The sequence below is a fragment of the Mustela erminea genome, chromosome 14, assembly GCF_009829155.1.
Source record: "Mustela erminea isolate mMusErm1 chromosome 14, mMusErm1.Pri, whole genome shotgun sequence".
Lineage (NCBI taxonomy): Eukaryota > Metazoa > Chordata > Mammalia > Carnivora > Mustelidae > Mustela > Mustela erminea.
Genome location: NC_045627.1, coordinates 50062895 through 50084593, shown reverse-complemented (window position 1 = coordinate 50084593; position 21699 = coordinate 50062895). Strand labels below are relative to the sequence as shown.

Below are 21699 nucleotides of genomic sequence, written 5' to 3'. Positions count from 1 at the left end.
CTCTCTAATAAATAAATAAAATCTTAAAAAAAAAATTACTTGGGCCTTCTCAAAATGCACATCCCTTATCCCCAAATTCATGGCCTCGGGGAGACTCTACTAATGACAGGAGTGTTGTTTCCGTTTATTTTAAGGGTTGAACAAAGGGTAAAAACAAAAACAACAACAACAAAAAAAAAAAAACGACAAAACAAAAAACCCAGAGAAAAACAAAGCACTTTCTGGGCCAAGAGGGGACTCCTGAGGGCAAGCTGAGGGGCAAGCTGGGCCTGTCTGCAGAAAATCGGCTTTCCCTACTCCTCCTGGTTTCGCGTTCAGGCCTATGCTATCCCCAGCATTTTCTGATATGTATCTTCAAACAGAGAAAGCAGACAGAACTCTACAGGGAGCATCCCCACACCTGCCACTGAGCTTCTACCTTCACACGGTTCAGCTTTCTGTGTCACATGTCTAGCCTCTCCGTATGGTAATCCGTCTTAGTTTGGAAGGTTTTCAGAGAAAATAGCGGATACCCATATGCTTCCATTCAGGGTGAATTGTGCAATGCCTCTGCGGTGTTCGTGAACCGCCCACAGGGCTCCCCCACAGTAGGACACCCCCCACACCAGGGCTTCCCCATACCAGGACTCTCCCAGATGCTTCTCACCATCTACAGACAGCATAATGAGCTCCCAGGTATGGCCACCACAGACCCCAGATAGAAGGGCAGGCCTTCTGCCTGCAGAGGTGAGGCCTGCCAGCCAGGACTGGAGCTGTGTCCAGAAGATCATGGATGTGTGAGCAAGGACGCCAGAATGACATCCAGAGCTGCTGGGGCCAGATCAGCTAGGGCAAAGTGTAGGACTATTGGGAATGCCCTCTCTTTGGAGCTGCCCTGGGGACATCTGTCTTCCTCAAGCGTGGGCTAACACTGTATCTTTCCACGGGGTCTCCTGCCTCCCTCTTGCCTGGCTCCACCTCATTCCCAGTATAGATTGGGTGATCCTGGTTCCCTGGGAAATGCCCAGCCTCCCCAGGGCCTAGTTAGCAACCAAGCTCCCCTAGGAGAGTGCCAAGCTAGCTCCTGCCTTCCTGGCGCCTCTCTCCCCACACCTGTGTCTGCTCATCAGGGCTCAGCTGGCCTGGCTTTCAGCTGCCCTGAGCAGGGCCCATGACCTCTGAGACTGGGGGTGGGTGGAGGTGGGTGGAGGGTACTGTAATTCTCTTCTGGAAGGGTGCTCTTTGGCTCGGTCCAAGTCTCCTAAGAGGAGGCAGGGACCCTAAGGAGGTCGCCCCCTGCTTGGTCCAAGGGCCATCAGATCCCCACCCTCTTCTCAGGAACAGCCTGTCCTGCAGGAGTGTGAGGCCACCCGGGGACCCCTGCCCAAAGCCCAGGACTTGGGAAGAGTGCAGTGCAGGTGTGGTATACCCATGTGTCTCTTGCCTGACTCTCTGCTTCTCTCTCTGCGTTCCTTGTCCCACAGAGGACCTAAAGCCACTAAATCCTTGGAGGATTTTTTTCTTTGAAGTCTTTATATCCTCTTTTGAGCATTTGAAAACCTCTTCATAACAACAGTTCATTCTCACTTCACTTTTCATTCTTCTCCGACCAACAGCCACCTCTCAACTCAGAGCCCAGATGTGGGCAGAGCTCCAGGAGCATGGCCTGTTCTCAAAAGCTCCTGAGGTCCCTGGGGGCCAAAACTGCCACCAGACTCATGGGAGCCCTTCCTTCTTGTTGGGCCGTGGTTTTGGGTCCATGAGAAGGGACACCAGGCTAGCAGGTGCTAGGAGGGAGCAGCCGTGGCCTCTGTGACTGTTGGGTGACTTATAGGGAGGCAATAAAGCAAAAAGCACAGACTTTGGTCCGAGTCAGACCTGAGGGTACAGGGCAGCCTCCACACTCTCTGGGTAAAGACAGCAGCAATGCCTTTCGCACACAATCGCTGGGAGGATTACATGTTTAAATAAGTTATCCATAAGGAGGTGCAGAGCCGAGAAAGCCTCAGGGAAGTTCCCAGTGGAGGAGAGACAGGGGCTGGCCCCCAGCCCTGCCCCCGGAGCACGGAGGGCGCCATAGGGGAGGAGACTGGGTAGCTGTACCCTGGCTCCACTGGGAAACAAGATCTGGGGCTGGAAGGAAGCGGGGTGTGAGGGGCCAGCCTCAACTGACCAGTCCTAAGCCAGCCTTCCGTCCCTAGAGGGGCCTGAGCATCAGCTGGAAGAGACAGAAGTCCTGACCAGGGTCCCAGGGAAGCAAGGCACTGGTCAGGGCTCAGGTGCACATAGGGTCCTATTTCCCCAGCTCCCTGGTGGCAGGGGGGTGGCTGGGCTCTGCAAAGGTTCCCAGCCTTCACTCTCGGTGCTCCAAACCAGACAGGTCCCTGCCTTCCTTCCCTTCTAGAGCTGCCAGCGTAGGTGTGGCAGGGGCTTGGGGGGCAAGGGTAGATGGTAGTTGCGGTGAACTATGCATCTTCCAGAATCTCCTCCCAAACTGCCCAGAGTGACCACCCCAGCAGACTTCCCATGGAGCCCTAAGTGCATTTAACATGATGTGATTAAATTACCATCAAGCCATGCTCTGCTTCCCTGCCCATCTGGCCTCCCCTGGGGCCTTGCTCCATCTCTCATCCTTTCACTGGAACCTTCTGTCTCCCCATGGCCCCACTCCCCAGCTCCACCCTGGCTGATAAACAAGCCAGAGTCTTGGCTATACACAAAGAGCCTCTCCTTGCCCAGAGGATTTTTAGGGCAGTGAAAATATTTTCTATGATGTGATATTGTGGATCTAAGTTATTCTACGTTGGCCCAAACCCACAGACTGAACAACACTGAGAGTCAACCCAGATGTAAACTATGGAGTCAGGGACAGCTCTGAGCACCTGGGAGGGAAGCAGGCAGGGCTAATGCCTGGCCTGGGAACCTCCAAGAACGCATTCCCCAGCTGGGGGCCTCTGTCCGGTTATCTTCCCCACTCGCTCATCTGGGAAGGCCCCGGCCAGCCTCACAGCAGTCCTCCGGAGGCTTGCCTGACCTTCAGTGTGGCTATAAACAGCTCAGCCTGTCAGCACTGCTAGGCGCTGCCCAAGAAACAGCACTAAGGCCTCAAAATTCCGGGAATGGCCGGCACAGTTAACCCAGAATAGTCTCCGCCTGTCCCCCTCCCCCTCCCAGGGGACCCTCTGTCCTCTGCGTCCCCACCGTAACTAGGAGATCTGACAAATACTGGAACAAAAAAAAAAAAAAAAAAAACAGCAAAGAAGCAAAAGCTTCTGGGCTGGTGCCCCAGGAAAGCCTACAAGGCCAGATGAATAAGGCCTTAAGGGACAGAGGCCTTGGAGCAGAGAGAAGGGCCTCCCGCATGCCTACCCCACCCCACCCCGGGGGCCTGGCTCGGGCCCCACCGCTCCCCCATCCTCACCACCACCTCAGCAGAACAACGGGTGCACAGCACTTTCCCATGCTTGTTAGAAAGCACTCAGCGGGGCGCCTGGATGGCTCAGTGGGTTAAGCCGCTGCCTCCGGCTCAGGTCATGATCTCAGGGTCCTGGGATCGAGTCCCACATCGGGCTCTCTGCTCAGCAGGGAGCCTGCTTCCTCCTCTCTCTCTCTGCCTACCTCTCTGCCTAATTGTAATCTCTCTCTGTCAAATAAATAAATAAAATCTAAAAAAAAAAAAAAAAAGAAAAGAAAAAAAGAAAGCACTCAGCCATGCACACTTCCATTTCACAGATGAGACAACCAGGCTGAGCAGGAGAACCTACAACTTGGCTCCAAAGGCAGCACAACTGTGAGCAACAGAGCCAGACAAAAGCACACGCTTCTTCCCGAAAGTCAAGGGCTGCAGCGTGCACCAAGGACAAGGCCCCAGACCAGGGCCCCAGCCTCTTGACGTAGCTTGGACAGGGGCAGGCCCGTCCTTTGGAGCGCTCCTCCGTGGCTGCTTCCATCCCTCCCCCACTTCCTGGAGAACTGGCTAGGGCTGGCAGGGGGGCGGTGGGAGGGGAGCTCATGTTGCAGGCCCAGCCGCACCTGTCCCGGATAAATAAAGGCATTTCCCCTCCACCCTCCCACTTTCCCTCCTGAGCCCACTTCTCTGTGGGTCCTCGCGGAGACCCACTGAAAGGAGGCCGTGGCGGGCTGTTATCGCCCCTGGGCTGATTCTGGCGGGTGGGCGGGGCAGGGGCAGAGTAGGGTGGAGACTGGAGCTACCACTCAGCCTGAGGGGGGCAGCCTTCTTACAGGAGGAGTGGCAGCCTGCATCTCCAGCTGACAAGGGACAGGCCCCATTCAGTCCTCTTCTGCTAATCCCCAGCCCAAGGGTGGAGGGCAAGCCAGGGAGTTAGGGGTTACTGAGGTCACCAGAGCTCCCGAGCAAATCTGAGCCTCAGCTTGGCTGGCACTGAGGTGAGATGGTAATCCCAGAGCCCCACCCCCACCCTGCCTCAGATGCCCAGGGGTGTCGGCCCTGCTGAGAGTGAGCAGGCCCTGCCTTCATTATCCCCACCCCCCACCCCACCACCCTTTGCCGCCACTGGCCTGTTCCAAAGGCTCAGGCCAGGATGCCAGAGCATCCATGGGCCTTGCATCCTACTCCCACGGAGGGAGAAGTTCCTGCTGCAGAAGGGCCTTGAGAGCCCCAGCAGGAAACACCACAGCCCCCGTGGGAGTATCCTGGGTCTGAGCCGGGGATGCCCCAGCCCAGGGCATCAGTGGCCCCACAGAGGAGTCTGTGGAGAGGTTCTGAACCCTGGGGAGGACCGAGCGCCCAGCCCAGCTTGTTCCATTGCTTTGATGATTTGGGGCACACCTCTGAAGGAAGCCAAGAGGCCATTATCCCTGGCCCCCGATGCCCTGCTGGAGTTGGGGGTTCTATTTATAAAGGTCCCCCGTAGTCATTGGTTCCATTACCTCCCAATATACCCTTTCCATGCGGTGGGGACATTCTTCCTGCTGTCTAGCTTAAGGCCTCTGTGCTGCAATATAAGCCCTGGGCTGGCCAAGGCCAGGTGGTGCATAGATCTGGGGTGAGGTCATTGGCTATCCTGGGTGCCCCTGAGCCAGGAGGCTAATTTCCACCCGCTGGGGCAAGGAGCACCAGCATGAGGCCTTGAGGACTGTAAGGACGGGGGGGAGATGTGGGCTTAGTCCCAGGCATGGGAGGCCTGTGGACCCATGATGGTAAAGGTGGATAGCCCTGTGACCGTGCTGGTGGGGAGCTGTGCAGGGTCCTGGAGGGAGGGGGCCACATCCACGCATTTGAGCCCACATGGCAGCATGTCATCAGGCAGGGCGTACAAGGCTCTGGGTGTCCTCCTAGCATTACACACCAGGGCCTCTGGGACAGTGGGTCTGGAGGGATGAAGACTCAGATTAGATGAGCCAGACCTCCAGTGGGATCAACGTGGTCCTCTCCCTGGACTCAAGCCAGGCCAGTGCCCGCCCCCCCCAGGGGGTCATGTCCTCTATAGCTGTTATGAGGCTCCTCTGGCACTCCTGAGGGGGGCTTCTCCTTCTCAGGTTCCCCCCAAAGGCCCACTTCAGGTTCCACAACCGGAACTGCCCCTCCATGGGGGCATTGGTTCCCTGTCCTCTCTGCCAAGCACCTCCAGGCCTTCCCTGGCTACCCACCTGAGGGCCCCCCTTGCCCACCCCCATGTTCCTGCCCCCTACCCCCAGGCCCATGACAAATCTCTGCGGCCCTGAGGAAGAAAGTGCCTCCCTGTCCCCAGGTGGGCAGGGTCCAGACTCCCTGGGCCATCATCCCCCCAAACCCCCAACCAGTGACTGCCTGGAACCCCAGGCTGCCCCCTCAAGCCCACACCAGTGGTGTGGGGAGCTCAGTCTCAGCCTGACCCCACCAGGCTCAGCTTATCTTGCTCCTCCCACACCTCACAGCCCGCCCTGAGCCCTGAGGTCTTCACCCTAGCTCTGCCAGACTTGCTGGGGAGTCCCTTGACAAGTGCTACCTGAGTGCCTACCATGTTCTAGACATGGGGAGGGGTGGGGGTTGCCCAGTGGTGGTTAAGACAAAGACAGCTTCCTCTCAAGTGCATCTAGCTTATCGCCTCTCTGGACTTGAGTGTTTCTGGTTAGGCAATAGAGTTACTCAGACAATCTCCAGGGATCTGGGACATCGCCAGCAAGCTGTTCCCTGATCACAGACCCTGCAGAACATATGGGCCATTTCCCCAGGTGAGCATGGGGAAGAAGATGTCAGACAGTCAGAGCAGCTGTGGCCGTGTCCGAATGGGTAGGGCCCCTGCGAGGGGAGGGAGGAAGCTGGCAGGAGATCCCCAGCAGGCCCAGGAAAGGGGTGGTGGGTATGGAGGCGAGGCTGTTACCTTGCTCCTGGGATGGAGTGGATACTGGAGCCTAGTCACCAGCCCAGCCCAGCCTTGAACCCCAACAACAGGACTGCTGAAGTCCTCAGTCTCTCCATCTATCCAGCTGCCAGCACGTCACCTGCACTCTCCATGCTAGGAGTGCCCTCTTCCCAAAGCAGCTGCCCACTTCCATGGAGATGCTCCAGGCTTAGGGGCTCCCTGGGTTCCCCCTCCCCAGGGAAGGGCTTAAGAAAGCATTAACTATACTCCATCCACCGGCCTGCCTACCCAGAAAACTTGGCATTTCCTTCTTGGCTCAAGACACCCACTATTTGCCCATGTTTCACACTCACGACAGGTCGGTGAACTCAGGTGGACAACAGCTATGACTGAAACCAGGGGTCTGCGGCTGGCAGCATCCAGCTGGAGCCAGTCCCAGCCCCCAGACTGGGGACGGGGCATGCTCTGCTTTTCCAAGAGCCTCAGACAGGACAGCGCAGGGATGGAGGGATGCACACACCCGCCTGTGGGCGCGTCCTGCCCCTGCGGGCACCAGGCTGTGTGGGCAGCGCACACTCACCCGGGAGATAGTGAGAGGCATGTTGAAGTCCTTGCCTCCCTGGAGACGGAAGCCCCAGGGCCCGGGCCCGGTCAGGGTCACGCTGTAAGACATGCTGGTGCTGACAGCGGCAGTCTCTGTGAACAAGAGAAGAGAGGGTGAGAGGGCCCTCACGCACCCACCTCCCTGGCCTATACCTGGGCCCCTACCCCCGACCCCCAGCCTTGCCTGTTCTGTCCCTTGCTGTCTGGCCAGGCTGGTGGAGCTCCTGAGAGGCTCCTAAGAATAGCTGGGAACGAATGCCATCGACACTGATATCTGCCCTCGGCTGCGCCCATAAATGGACTGTAACCCTACACTCCGCCCGCCCGCAGCCTCCCACCATGACTCACATGGCTAATATTGCCCCCAGGGAGGGCTGTCCAGCACCCAGCACCCCCCAGGGCACAGGATGGGGGACCGGCCAGATTAGCGATAATGCTCTCTCCTCCTTGCTCTCCTCTCCTTGCTCCCTCTGCCCATTCGGGCCCAGATGTGTGTTCTCTCTGCCCAGCTCAGCTCACACCCCTTCACCCAGAAGACTGTGGCTGAGCTCCTCTGGGCAGGGGCTTTGCAGTTTGCTGTCTTCTTGCTCTGGGCTCCCTGGTGAGGACCTGAGATTGTAGCTTACCCAGAAGGAAGCCTGGGATGGAGCTGAGCCTCCGGCTTCTGCTCAGGAGACTAGCAATTGGCCCAGGGTTGTCCAGCTGTAAAAATAATCCTAATAACAGCAGGAGCTCTGGGCATGCCCGAGCTCAGCATCGGGTCCCTCAAGCCATTATCCCATCAGATCCTGAGAGGCTGCCACCTTAGCCGGCAGCAACCAGGGCTCAGAGAGGTTAAGTGACTTCTCCAAGGTCACACAGGAATGAACCCAGGCTATGCTGGAGCACTGAATGGTGCTCATTCCTATTAGACTCGTGCCAGATAATGGGTTCCCAGGGGCTGCAGACACCTCACAATGCCCAGACCAGGCATGGGAGTGAAGGGCACAGGGTCCTGGCCTAGGGTCTGAGAGGCCTCAGACCCACACCCTCCAGACCCTCTAGGGGCCTGGTGGTTATTCCTGGCTCTCCTGGCTCATTTGTGCCCTGGAAAACTTGACAGCAGCATGGAAAGCTCCAGCTGCCAATGTTGCATGCCAGATCCCCATGCCCTTTGCACTGGAATGGCAGGGGGCAGGGAGGAGGGGAGGAGATGCCATTTGCTCAGCTGCTGGGATATGGGCCAGAAGGCAGAAGGACGGGGCTGTGCGTGCGGTGTGTTCAGCTTGTAACACAGAGACAGGGTGTTCTGGGTGGGGGCCTGGGAGCCTAGTCCCCTCAGGACTCCAGCCAGTGTGGTCTTAGGGCCAAGATACCTCCAGAAGTCCTTCCTCAGAAGAGGCCACAGGCCCTGTGTGGCCTGGAGATACACATCAAGGCCATCCTGACTCTGGCTGGGGAAACTGAGGCTCATGGAAGCTGCTCTTTGGCCCTCTGGGAAGGCTCTAGCCTAAGCTGGGCCCTGAGGACTCAGTGCAGGCCCTGGTGTGAGTAATTTCCCAGCTGCCAGGACTCCTACCTAATACCGTGGGCCTGCCCATACAGCATGCACGGTAGGAACCCCCCATCACCAGAGCGTTTGGTAACTTGCCTAAGTTCACACAGAAATCCAGAGAAAGAAGTCAGGGAGGGACCTGTATACTTTCACCCACTCTACTGCCTCTTCTGTGTTTCACACAGCCCAGTCTGTCCCTGCTGCCCGGGCCTGGCCCAGAAAGCCGGCCACTCATGGCCAGCACCCCACCCTCCTCTATACTAGCCCCTGCCCCACCCCTACACGCCCCCCCATCCCTCCCAACCTCCGGTTTTACCCCCTTTCCTGGGAGGGGTCTGTCCTGCCAAGCTGGAGAGGGCCCGACAGCAAATAGGGTCAATGTGGGGAGAGAGAGGAGCAGATCCCGCAGAGGGAGGGGAAGCCCCGGGCTAGGCAGTACCTGGAGCTGCCTGCTCTCTCTCTCTGGACTGGCACCCACACTGCCTGATGCTGCCTCTTGGATGGGGGAGGCGGGTATAGGATGCTCTTAAAGGGAAAGGCCAGCCTCCTTCCATCTGCCTCCCCTTGGAGACCAGAAGCCAGCCAGAAAGCAGCTGGCCCCCTAGAGGATGGGCATGAAGTGTTTCCTGAAAACAGCAGCCTATTCGGGAGTGGGGACAGGGGCAAGCCCAGTGTCTGTCCCTCCTCCACCCTGCCCCTTGAAGTTTGAGATGGAGGCTTCAGGAGTGAGAGAGGCCAGCTGGGGGACAGAGGGAGGGGAGAAAGAGAGGCCACTGTGGGCATCAGAGGTCAGGCCCTGGCTCTCTCCTTCACCACCACACTCATAGGTAAAGACCATGCTTATCTGAGGGAACTTCTGTGCTTTTTATTTTCCTATACACTATCAGAGCCATAGGGCCCCGGGATGGACTCAGACAAACCACAGGTACAGAGTACACACGCCTGTGCATGGTGCATGCAGACATGTCCCTATAGGAGAGTGTGGGCCATGGCGGACAGAGCACTCAAGAAGCAGGTGCGTGGCAGACAGGCAAATGATGGTTTCCTATGCAGGACGGTCTGTGCTTGGCTTCCAAGGTGGGCTGCAGGGATGCCAAGCTGGCCTGCCCGTGTCAGTGAAAGGCCCAGCCTGGGTGCAGAGGCAGCTCACAGTTAGCCAGCGTGTCCCACGGAGCTGTCGCCATTGTCATTGCCTGGACAATCACAGCACACAGCATTTGAGGAGAGGCGGACGACTGCGGGAAGCAGGAGGGCCTGGGCTCCCGCACTTCAGGCTGAGCCTGGGGTACCGGCTGTTGAGATGAGAGCACTTGGCAGGGCAGGAGTTTGGTGGTGTTGGGGCCGTGAATCCAGCACGGCACAGGTGACAGGGCCACTTCAAAGCCCGCAGGCTCCTGAGGGTAATCCTGGGTCTGTGTGTATGAGGGGGAGGTGAAGGGGCTGGATGTGTCCCAGAAGAAAAGGGGAGCCAATGGGCACCCTACATCCTGGGGTTCGGGCTGGGGAGCAGCCCCTTGGTCTGAAAGCAAACAGCACACATTTGTTTAGCCCACAGCGTGTCCCCCTGGGAGCAGTTTCCCAATGAGCCACCACGCATAGGGTCACCGAGCAGTGAAGAGTAGTGAAAGGAGGTTGCCTAGAGGGGCCAGGTGGTGTCCTGACTGGGGGATGGTCCTTCCCCGAGACCACAGGCCATATGGCCTGGAGGATGGAGGGCCATGCCTAAGGCCACTGATAGGACGTCCCCCTGGGATGTCTCCCAAGCTCTCTGACTCCTGCAGTAGGGCAGGACTCAGCTCCCCTTGCCTCCACTTCCTCCACTCCTCCTGGGGCCCCAGCATTCCCTCTCTCTCTGCTGCCTTCAATGCCCATTTCTTGCCCATCCTACAGCATCAGCTTCCTCTGGGCTTTTCCCTGCCGCCTCATCCCTTTCAACCTCTGCTTCCCCAGCCACTGCAGAGAAGCCCTACCACCCCGCGAGGCTGACCAAGCCACTACGGGGGCCCCAGCTCAGTCCTCCCGCCGAGAGCTCCCTGCTCCCCCGGCTCAGGGCTAGACACCTGATTGGGCCTCCCACAGTTCTGACCACCTCCTGCCCTTCTTTTCTTCTCTTCTGTCCCCACCACCAGCTCCCGAGTCCCTTTGGCTGTTCCCTAGTCACAAAGCAACATTGTGTTCCCAGACACCCCAAGCTCCACCCCCCAGGCCCCGCCTGCTGCATTCACACAGGGCGTCCCCTCTGCCTGGACGACTCAGCATGACCCCCTCACTGCCTGACAATCCTTGCTTCACCTCCACCTTCCCTGGGGAGCTCTAGGGGATTTGCCTCTTCTCTCAGCACCCTGTGTGATGGCAGTGCTTATCACACGTGTTAGGTGACTGCTGATGTGCTGTCCCTCTCTACCCTGTGCCATAGTCCAGTCCAGTATTCCCTCCAGGACGGCACACTGTCTTTCACCATGCACTGCCCCCAAATCCGAGGGGCACTTCCCATCTCTGTCCTGGCCTCTGTGGCCGTGCACAGTGCCCAGGCCCAGGACTGGGGAGTGAGTCCTTCCTGAGGTCAGAGCCAGTGTTCCCCGGGAGAGGCAGGGGCTCCACAGTTGGAGGGAGAAGCCCAGGTGTCCCCCTGTCTGGGATGCCGAGGGAATAGCCTTGGGGAAGTAAGGCAAGACATGGTCTTGGGCTCGTGGGGAAGCCCAAGAGAGCCCAGGAGCTGGGGGGTGTTGTACGGGTGTGAATGGAGGGGCTGGGTGGGGAGCTGTCTGCTGAGGGGACAGGGGGAAGGGTAGCCTCGAGGCCTGTACACATGGCATTTCCAGCGTTCCAGAATATGGCCTTCTCTAATCACCATCGACATTCCGTTCCATAGGCACTTGGGCTGACAGCTGGCCTTCTTTTAATAGCCACAAGTATTCTGGGTGACATCCTAATCTCAGGGCATTCACTGTGAGCACATACACAGCTCGCAGCAACCCCCCCGCCAGGTAAGTCCAGCCTCCGATCACGCAGAGAGGTACACACCAGCCACCCTTCGTCACAGGCAGCTTAGAGCAGACCTGTTGAGACACTTGGTTCTGTGCCCTGCGGTGTCACAGTGACAGAGAACATGTGCAGGGCACATGGTCACACACAGGCAGAAGTTACACTTCACTGTGCACACACATTCTGTCTGGCTGTATACAGTTACACATGCTGCACATTTCCCACAGTACCACAAGGCCCCTGCTGCTGGCCATGGATGTACAAAGTCAGGGTCCCACCATCCCACAGACACTCTCATGTGCGGTCCAGACTCACTCAGGCCTGCTCAGAACATCGTGGAGTCCCAGAGAGCCCCATGCACCCCAAACAGGAAAGGGGACATCTGGGTGGGGAAGGAGTGATTCCTAGAGGGCGCTGGACCTGCCCACAAGAATAGCTCCCCTTTTGGGGCCACTCCCTAGGCTACTTGCCCCTTGTCCCCACCCCTATATGGACTGGCAGGGGCCCAGCCCAATCACCTTCTCAGAAGTCTCCGCTTCCTGCCCGCCGGGCCTGAGAGGGGCCTTGGTTTCCATGTCCTCCAGGCCCTGACTGCAGGGGAAGCGTACGTTCACTTGCTGGGCAGCCTCCCACATGGCTGCTGCCTCTGTGTCCATCCAGCCCTGGGAAAGGTGGGTCAGTTATAGTGAAGGGAGGGGGACCTTCCCTAAGCCCCGCTCCTGCCCTCATCCCCAGCCAAGACTGTCTCCATCCTCTGCATAGGTATTCACTACAGGGAGGTCCACAGCCCTGGAGGCTTGCTGGTCACAAAATCTCTGCCATCTTTGATTGCCTGTGCCAGGTCTGTGAGTGTGGGCCTTCTTAAACATGTAGGATGGTCCGTCTTTACGAGGGTCCAGACCTTTGTTGACAGATAGCATTCACTCCTTTGATATCATTCACTATGTGTGGTCAGGGAAGGGACCTCTGACATCTCCCCCCTTAGCCCCTCAACCGAGGCTCTCCAGGGATGGAAGCAGTGGGAAGAGGTCAGTGGAGATTCTGGGCGAAGCCAACCATGGGCCCTGTAGTACAATGATGGAGGAGCCCAGGTGTGGGTGAGGACAGGAGTTCACAGCACAGAGAGCTCTCCTGGGGACATTAGGGGGCATCCCAGCCCCGGGCCCCAAAGAGGGGCTGGCAGGCTGGTAGTTCCCAGGGCTATCACAGCTGTGGAGTCAGCACCCACCCGTGGGCACCCTAGCCAGTCTTGGATGTAGACACAACTGTTTTCCCTTTTAGAGAAGAACACAGAGGCTCAGAGTGGGTGAGTGACCTGCCCGAGGTCACACAGCGAGGCTCTAGTAGAACTGAGGCGTGACTCCAGGTCCTCAGACTCCTGGGCCAGAACTCCTTCTGTTGTATCCTGTGGGCTCCTCAAGGCTCCCAGGAGGAGGGGGCTTAAGGCTAAGAACAAAGGACCCTGAGCTAGCTCCTGCCTGGGTCTCAGGAGGCCCATCTACGGCCAGAAATGCCTATCTTTTCACGGCTCTCAGCTTCTGGAATACTGCCAGCATGGAAGAGAGAAGGCCTGGCATTGGCAGATGCGTCAGTCCTGGCCCTGTTACTGGGTGACCTTGGGCCAACCCATTGCCTCTCTGGCCCCAGGGCCCCTGCCTGTCACAGGGGATGGGGCAAGGGAAGGCCCTGGAGCAGTCATGGAGGGCTCTTCCTGCCAGCGTCCCAGCTTCCTGAGGGTCCTTGGTTCTCAGAAGCCTGAGGCTGGCCTGGTAGAGGAGAGGAGGGCAAGGTGCCAGCCTCAGGAGACCACCGCATCCTTACCACCTCGCTCTCTGAGCCCAGGGATGCATGGCGCCTCTGTCCGGAGATCCAGCTGAGGTCTGAGGCCTGGCTGCTCAGTGTGGAGCGGTGGGTGGAGCGGTAGCTGGCGAAGGGGCCAGTACGCTGGCCTGACACACCGAGCAGCACCCCCAGGCAGGGCAGGTGCTGGGCAATGGCCATTCTGCAGGAACAGCACATCTGGTTAGGGGGATGAACAGGCAGACACCAGGAGATGGGGGTGGATGGACAGACTGCTATAGGGCTAATGGGAGTGGACAGAATGTGGGAAATGGGTGGTTCAGACACTGGGGTTATGAGGACAAATGCTGGAGTGATGGGAATGGACAAAAAGACACTGGCAGTCACAAGAGGTGATGAGGAAGGCCAGACAGATGCTGGGTTGAAAGGGACCGACAGGCTCATAGCCTTGAGGATGGACAGACAGACACAGGGGCCATGGGCAAGGAGGGTAGCAGGTTCGGTAAGGTGCTTGGTCTCAGCTCTCAAGGGGCTGGCCCAGGCTGCATCTCTCCCAGTGAGGACCAGGGACATTCCCCAAGGAGCCTCTGAGCCTGAAGCTGGCCTCAGCATGGTGGCAAGTTACTGACCCCACCAGGCAGAAGGAGGCACTGAAGGGCCCCTCGCAGGCGAGGCCGGCTATGCTGGGAATCCCATCAGCAGAGAGCACTCTGGGCCAGAACCATGCCTGGGCCTCCACCAGGGCCCTTGAACCTCTCCCTACTGTGGTCTCTCCAGGACATTGCTGTCTGGGGGCTTCTCTTTGTAGGGATCACTGCTGATTGGCCATCCCGGCTGCCTTTTGGCCTTGGCTCCCCAAATCCCATAGGCAGAACTGGACACTGTCCAAGGAACTCTGATGTCCCTCCAAGCTGATCCCCCCGGGAAACTGGAGCAGCCGAGGGGGTCACACCAGCTCCAGACCCCATCCATGTCACTGGCTGCTCCCAGCTGCTGGAGGCCCCCACCCAGTGCATATAGGAGAGACAGAAAAGATGGCCAGTCTCTGCTCCCATTCATGTCTTCAGGCCCTCCATGGCCTGGGGACCTGGGGCTGGGTCCTGGAGGAGGGCTGCACCTGTACTTGGGGTGGGTGATGGCATAGATGATGGGGTTGTGGATGGCAGAGGCCTTGGCGATGACAGCAGGCACTGTGTTCATGTAAGGCGTCAGGACATGGGCGTACCTAGGACAGAGAAGCCGTGATTCCCCTGCTAGCTGGCCCTCCCAGAGACTCCACAGCCCACCTGCCCTCTCAGGAACCTGCTTCCCCTGGGCCAGGCCCTGCGGGCTACAGCCCAGCCTGGCCCAAACTAGCACTGCCAAGCCAGCCTCATGAGAGGGACTGAAATGCAGGGAGAATTCTGACCTGAGGTGAGCGGAAACCTGGGGAGCCCATGACGGAGGGTTGCTGGAGGAAGATAAGGCAGGCTGGGGGGGTTCTGCCCAGTCCCAGGATAGCCCGGAGCCCGTGCTGCAGGCAGGAAGCCCTCCCCACCCCGAGGACCTCTGGGCCTCTGGCCAGCTCCTCTCCCACCCCCCACAACCCTGAGACCCACTGCTCCCTGGCTCTCTTGGAGGGACTTCACATGACAGTCTTACCAGGGACCAGGCCCTTCCTGCACAAGCAGGTCTCAGACCCAGACACTTCCCAGGATGAACAACTCTCACTGTCTCGAAGTGCTTCTGAAGTCTGGCCTATGTCCTCGCTGCTGCAGACATCAAGTCCCCAGACTAGCCACGAAGAACTGGCAGGCAGGAGGTGAGCGGCACCCCAGGCCGTGTGCCCACAGCCCAGGTGAAGAGGGAACCAGGATCTCAGGGAGAATCTTGTGTTCCCGTGGGATCTGGTAGGAACTGGGAGCCCATACTATGGGCCCTCAGATCAAACCCAGCATGGCTGAGAGCTCCCCCAGCGTATGTCCCGGTGCCTCCAGGACATGGCGGGGCCATCTCCCTCGGGGAACCTCGCTGCCACTACCACAACCGCAGAGAGAATGAATGAATGGCTGTGAGGCAGGACTTTGGGTGTGAAAATGGCTGGCTTGGGCTTGGACTTGGGCTGGGGAGGGACAGGCCACGCCAGGGTCCCCTTACCGTTCTCCCACCCCCTCCAGCCCCTGTCCCAGCCCCTTGGGCACTGCTCACCCAGCAAAGGCCGTCAGGGCCACAGTGGAGTAGGGGGCCCAGGAGAGCACAAAGAGAAGGATGACCAGCAGCTCAATCTTGGCCATTTTCCACTCTCTCTGCAGCCGCTGCCGTTGTCGGGGGGACCTGACACCGCCCTCACAGGCCCTGAAAGTCTGGAGAGCCCTAGCACAGGCGCAAAGTCCAAGTCTGACCCTGCTCTGGTGGCAGCGAAGGCCGCGGTCATGGATGCTGTGGGGGAGGCTCCCTGGACCTGGCCATTCTCTCCAGCGCAGGGAGCCCTGACTCTCAGAAAGTTCTCCATTACATCCAGCCAAAGCACCACCCTGTGGTTCCGCTGTGCGGTCTTCCCTACCCGCAGACCTCCCGATTAAGCCTAAAGGCCCCTCCTCAGAAGCCCTTGTCTCTTGAGACTTCTCTAGGCGCCCAGGTTGTGCTGATCTCTGGGCACCTCACCCTCTAAGCACATGGGCTCAGCTTGTCTTTGCCCATCTGGAGCTGGGAATCTCCTGGGGAGGGGAGGGCGCAGCGTGAGGCTGGGGACAGGGTCGGGTCTTCAGGCTGAGGGGCGTGGCCACCCTCCCATCTAGCCCCTCCTCCAATCCCAGCTCTTACCGGCCTGTCTCCCGGATGGCCCTGAAGATGAAGATGTAGCAGTAGATGATGACCAGCAGGGGGAGGAAGAACACGAAGCAGAAGAGCAGCATGGTGTAGGCTCGGACTGACGGCGTGAAGCTCATGTAGTCCCAGGAGCAGGAGGTCAGCAGCCCCTCAGGTACGTAGGCGCCTGAGAGTCAGGAGTCGATGCTCAGCCTTCGGGGCAGCCTGCTTCAGGCTCCTCATCCAGCAGGGGCTTTGGATGTGGGGTCCAGGCTCCCGGAACATTTTTACCAGGCTGGAACAGAGACCCGATCGTAGCCCCCCCCCTCCCGCCCCCGTCTTACTCTTCCAGATTTGGGCCAGGTTTGTGGCCTGCCACAGAAGGTGGGTGCCTGGCTGCTAACCTTCCCACCTGCTCAAGCCCACACTCCACGGCCTGCCTCAGCATCGGAAGCCCCTGTCACTTCCCACCAGCCAGGAACCAGTGGTCTCCCCTGGTATTTGGGGGTGGGAGCCCAGGTCATGCTCGGATTGCTGATGGAGCTACCTCGGTTTCCCCTGCTGCTAGTCATGCCTCCTGAGGTATCCACCTGCCTCGAGGCCCCTCTTGCTAGCTGACGAATGCAAGTCTATCTACCTGCCCCTTAAACTTGCCTCGCCCAGGTTATTCTCCTCTCTCCCAATTCCCCCAGTCTACTTACTCCAGCCAAAGAAGGGTGGCAGACTCCAGGCCAGGGCATAGAGCCAGACGCCCACCAGGACAAGTGCTGCCCGCCTCTTGGACACCACCCCAATGGCGGCCAGTGGGTGCGTGATCACCAGGTAGCGGTCCAGAGCGATGGCCATCAGGGTAATCATGGAGGTGATGCCGAAGACAGCCCCACAGAAGGCATAGAACTCGCAGCCTGTGGGCACAGCTCCCTGACCTCGGGCCATGGCGGGAGACCATGAGGTACCCCAGCGGAGGGAGGGTCTGGGGATGGCACATACTCAGCTCCTGCCTTCAGCTTTCCAGAAAAGCCGCCTTGAGCCCCTCTCCACCCTGGCTACTTGCCACATCTGGCCCAGAAGCTGAGTCTTCCCTCTTGCTCACTCACAGGGTCAAGGGTGCCCACCCACTCTCTGCCCAGGAAGAGCCAATGACCTCCTCATCCGAGGCCAGCCTCCACTGCGGGCATCGCCTGCCACAACCTGCCTCCTCCCTCCAGCAGAAGGGAACCCTGAAGGTCTACCTGCCTCCCCAAAGAGCCACCGCTTATGGAGGCTGCTGACGAAGAAGACAGGGGCCTGGGTGAAGGACATGAAAAAGTCGCTGACCGCAAGGTTGATAATGAACATGTTGGAGGGTGTCCTGAGGCCTCTGGTCCTGCGAAGGGTTGGAAGCTGTCAGGAGGTGCTTCTGCTGGGGAGCTTCCCCGAACTATGCACGCACGCGTGCATACACACACACACGCGCACACAGGCACGAGCCACAGGCCACGACCTGTCCTGCTGCCCAGCAACCACCAGCCAGACAGCTCTAGGGCCTGACGGCGTGATCTAAGAATCCCCCGCCTAGGTAGCAACTCTTGCCTCATATGGAGAGTGATACTGTCTCTGCAGTTCTGTGCAGCCGAAGCTGGCTTTAGGACTCGTCTGTTCCCTCCTCCCACCCTCTGGATCCACTCTGCATGACCGGCTCTCTCTCCTTGGTCACACCCCTCATTCCACTGAACCTTTCCCAGCCAGTTCTCCCAAGTGCCTCCTCCTGCATGCTCAGACGTGCCTTCCCAAGAGCTCCTTCCACCTCTTTGGTCCCCAGCGACCCCTCCTGGTTCCCCTTCTGCCAGAATCTCTGCAGTCTTCATGTTCAGGGTTGGCGCAGGGCAGAGGGACGGACAGGTGTGCCCCACAGGCCAGGCGCTTTCATAAACTCCTCTCCCGTAATCATCCATCTTTGCATCTACCTCTCCCTCTTTTCCAGTTGAGAATACTGAGGTTCCCACCCGCAAGGTGGTTTGCTCCAGGTAACAAGACTCAGTAGGTGGCATGGCCAGGATTCAAACACTTATTGGATGGGCACTGCACAGTCTGAACTTGCATAATCCTACACTGACTCCCTGAAATAAATCACAAGTCCATTTTGCAGATAAGAAAAATGCACGCACAGCCACCTGGGTGGCTCAGTTGGTTAAGCATCTACCTTCAGCTCAAGTCACAATCCCAGGGTCCTGGGATCAAGTTCCGCCTTGGGCTCCTTGCTCAACGGAGAGCTTGTTTTTCCCTCAGCCCCTGACCCCCGCTCATGCTCTCTTTCTCTTTCTTAAATAAATAAATTTTTTAAAAGAGAGAGAAAAATGGACCCACAGAGAATAAGTGACTTGCCCAAAGTCAGTTCAGCTAATAGGTAGTAGGGAATTGCCTGTCTCGGCCATTCAGCCCAAGAATGGAGCAGGTGGGGAAAGAAGCTGGGGTGCCCACCAGGGGCTCTTGCTGAAGGTCTTGAGGACTCGGGACCCTGTTTCCAGTTGGGCTGCTTATCGAGGCAGAGAGAGGATGCCCACTGGAGCAGGTGGCATGGAGGTGAGCTGAGAGCATGGCAGAATGGGCAGAGGCATGTGAGTCATAGAGACACTTGTCCTACACAGAAAGTGTGTCCTGGACTATTTTTTTGACCCTTCCCTAAGCTAGAAGATGGAGGCCTGTCCTGAGACCATGGAAGGCTTGGCGGCAGCGTCCCCACCCAGGCTTAACAGAACCCTGCAGAGCTGGCGACAGCATTCCTGCACCGTCTCTGCATGGCTGGCTGCCCTCAGTGCCCTTGCCCTAGTCTCACCAATCAGGCACCTGCAGAAGGTATAGATGACCATCAGATTGCCCAGCATCCCTGTGAGCCCCACCAGCAGGATCACTGTGCCCAGGGTGTAGTGGGCATGGTCTGGAACATCCACCGTTGGGAAGGGGACCCAGGCAGCACCCTGAGCCCCGGCTGCCTATGGAGAGACAGAAAAACAAGAGCATCACATTATCCTATCATCTGGAATAACCCTGAAAAGGAAGGGTTAAGGTTCCCAGGAGGGCCGGTAGAGAAACGGAGGCTCAGAGAGGCACCGCCATTTGCCCACACTGCTAGGAAGTGGCTGAACCAGAGAGTAATCTCCGTTCTCTCTGAAGTTAAGCCAGAGCTCCTGAACCATGGCACAGAGGCATGAGGCTCCTAGGATCACCTGTTAGAGGCTGGACAGACAGTGACACATGTCTGACAAGGAGGGACATAGCTGGAGTGAGTTTACCTTTCCAGGGAGAAGGCAGAGCCATCCCTCGGTGCTTCCTCTCCCCTGTAGGGGCCCTGACCGAAGCACTGGAAGTGGTTAGCAAGGGTCTTCCAGGCCCTGTAGACTCTGCAGTGGCGGAGCCCCTTTCCCCTGGAGCCCCACCCCCTCACCAACCTCAATGAAGAGATTGTATTCCCCCACAGTAAAACTGAGGAGTGCTGACCTTATTACCTGGCGTGAGACAGAGGAAAAGAATTCCCCTTTAAAGAAAGTTTGGGGGCACCTGGCTGGCAGGTCGGTTAAGCGTCTGACTGTTGATTTTGGCTCAGATCATGATCTCAGGTTCGTGAGGTTGAGCCCCGAGTCAGGCTCACACTCAGTGGGGGGAATCTGCTTGAGATTCTCTTTCCCTCTCTGTCTGCCCCTCCCCCCAATAAATAAATAAATCTTAAATAAATAAATAAATGTAAAAAATAATAAAGAAAGCTTAGGTTCCCCCAGGGTCACTGCTGAGTCCAGCACGGAGGGCTTTAAAGAACCCTCTGCCCCAGCTCCTTTCCTGGAAAGGAGGGCAATTTAGTCTCTGTCTCGTCTCCTATAGCTACAGAGCCTTCCCGTCCAATCCAGGATGTAGGCCCACATCCCAGGGTCCTCAGGGTACCCTCTGTCCTCACCAGTTACCAGTGGTTTCGATGGGGTATGACCCTGGGGCCCTGGCCAGAAGGATGGAGGCACAGGAAGGTACCCACCATGTCACTCTGGGCGGACAATGCAGACGCCTTGGGTGTGCCTTCCTCTCTGGAAGGCTCTGTGGGGTGTCCAACCACCCTCAGAAAAGAATGCATGCAACCAAGGGCAGGTCTGGGCCATTCCAGCCCCTTGTCCCTTACGGTTGGTCTTTCCGTTCCTCAGATGCTCTCTCCACAGGGACAGACTTTGCCCATACTCTCCTCTATTGGCCTCTCTGTGGAAGACAGTCCCAGAGGAGTCCAGTAACATGCCCAAGGTCCCAGAGAGGAGCTCAGGTCTTTTCTCTCTCCCTGGCAAAGCCCCTGGGTGTTCCCAGCAGGGAGGCCAGGGTGGGCAGAGGGAAGCCTCTGTGTGTGCACATGCTGGCCCCCGGCTTACCGTGGCACTGATGGCCAGAGCTTGGCCCAGGCTGGAGGTGCTGCTCCGGGAGCCGTCCCACCTGCTGGGTGAGGCTGGGGTGGCCACGCAGCTGGGCTCCTGGGCTCTGGGCCCTGAAGGAGGGTTCATCCTGAGGCAGGGTAGTCCTTTCTCAAGCCGTCAGGATATTAGCTGCGCCCAGCCTCCCAACCTTCCTCCGTCCTCTGTACCCCTGCCTGGTCTGCGGCCGCCTGTACCCGCGTCCTGCGTGGACCCAGCCCGGAGCTACTCTTGAAGCTGATGACTGCTGTGTCCAGTGAAGCACAAAGGAACGAGTGTCACAGCTATGGCGACTCACAGCCACGGGCTCTGTCCCCACCTTTAAGTAGCAGAGCTGGGAGTGCACATGCCCAGTTGCTCAGTATGCGAGCTCCCCCAGATACAGGTCCCTGGGTGTCTGTCCACAGAAGGTCTGATGATGGCGGTGTCCATGTGTGAAAGTGTGTGTGTGTGTGTGTGTGTGCGCGCGGACGCGCATGAGTGTGAGAGTGTGTGTCAGTGTGAATGTGTGTATTTCAAGGGAGACTGTTGTCCTTGGGCTTCCAGACACTGGGCAGAAGCCTTTGTCCTCCCGTCTGACAAGGCTCTCTTTCTCCCCTGAGCTCATCAGAAACAGCCTCTGCTGCCCTCAGTAAACCCCACGGCTGTCCGGGAGGGCAGCTTCACCCTTTCCATGGAGCCCCTGGCCCTCAGTTCTGCCCACAAGAGTCCACCCCATCGTCACAGCCACCGCCATGAGCCAAGGCTGGTCACCCATTGCACAGATGAAGAAGCTAAGAGGTTGTGTCATGATATCACACAAGCAGGGTGAGATCAGACCATAAGGCATTTTTATTTATTTATTTTTAAATTAACATATAATGTATTGTTAGCCCCAGGGGCATAAGGCATTTTTTGTTTGTTGTTTTATGATAATAAACTTTTTTATTGAAGTATAAAGATTTTATTTCTTTTTAAGATTTTATTTATATAAGACAGATAGTAAGAGGGGAGGAGAGGGAGAAGCAGGCCCCTGCTGAGCAGGGAGCCTGATGTTGGACTCGATCCCAGGACCCTGGAATCATGACCTGAGCTGAAGGCAGGCGCTTAACCAACTGAGCCACCCAGGTGGCCTGAAGCATAAATATGTTTAAAAACCACCAAGTGCAAAGCTGGTAGAGACCTGGGAACTCAGGCCTGGCAGAGATGAGTGAACGTCAGAGGGGGAGGCGTCCCCAGGCCAGCACCTCCATCCAGTCTTGCAAGAGGCAGTGGGAATGAAGTG

General features: G+C 57.9%; 2 protein-coding genes across 9 annotated transcripts in view; both read right to left on the bottom strand.

Annotated features, from left to right (window-relative positions):
• Positions 1-7204, bottom strand: part of LDB3 (LIM domain binding 3) — a 59713-nt gene extending 52509 nt beyond the window's left edge. For all 8 annotated transcript variants that reach the window (XM_032312843.1, XM_032312846.1, XM_032312844.1 and 5 more), the window contains exons 1-2: positions 7093-7204; positions 6886-7001 (exon numbers count right to left, since the gene is read on the bottom strand). In XM_032312843.1, the coding sequence (XP_032168734.1) occupies positions 6886-6978 (93 nt within the window). In that variant the 5' untranslated portion in view covers positions 6979-7001; positions 7093-7204. The remainder of the gene's footprint in view (positions 1-6885; positions 7002-7092) is intronic.
• Positions 7205-9922: 2718 nt separating this feature from the next.
• OPN4 (opsin 4) lies at positions 9923-20525 on the bottom strand. The gene is made up of 10 exons (XM_032311671.1): positions 20397-20525; positions 18841-18986; positions 17247-17380; positions 16716-16919; positions 16030-16201; positions 15415-15579; positions 14345-14452; positions 13249-13429; positions 11946-12089; positions 9923-9961 (listed from the first exon to the last, which is right to left on the bottom strand). Exons 1-10 carry the CDS (start codon positions 20523-20525, stop codon positions 9923-9925), a joined length of 1422 nt encoding a protein of 473 aa, XP_032167562.1.
• Between the last annotated feature and the right edge of the window lie 1174 nt (positions 20526-21699).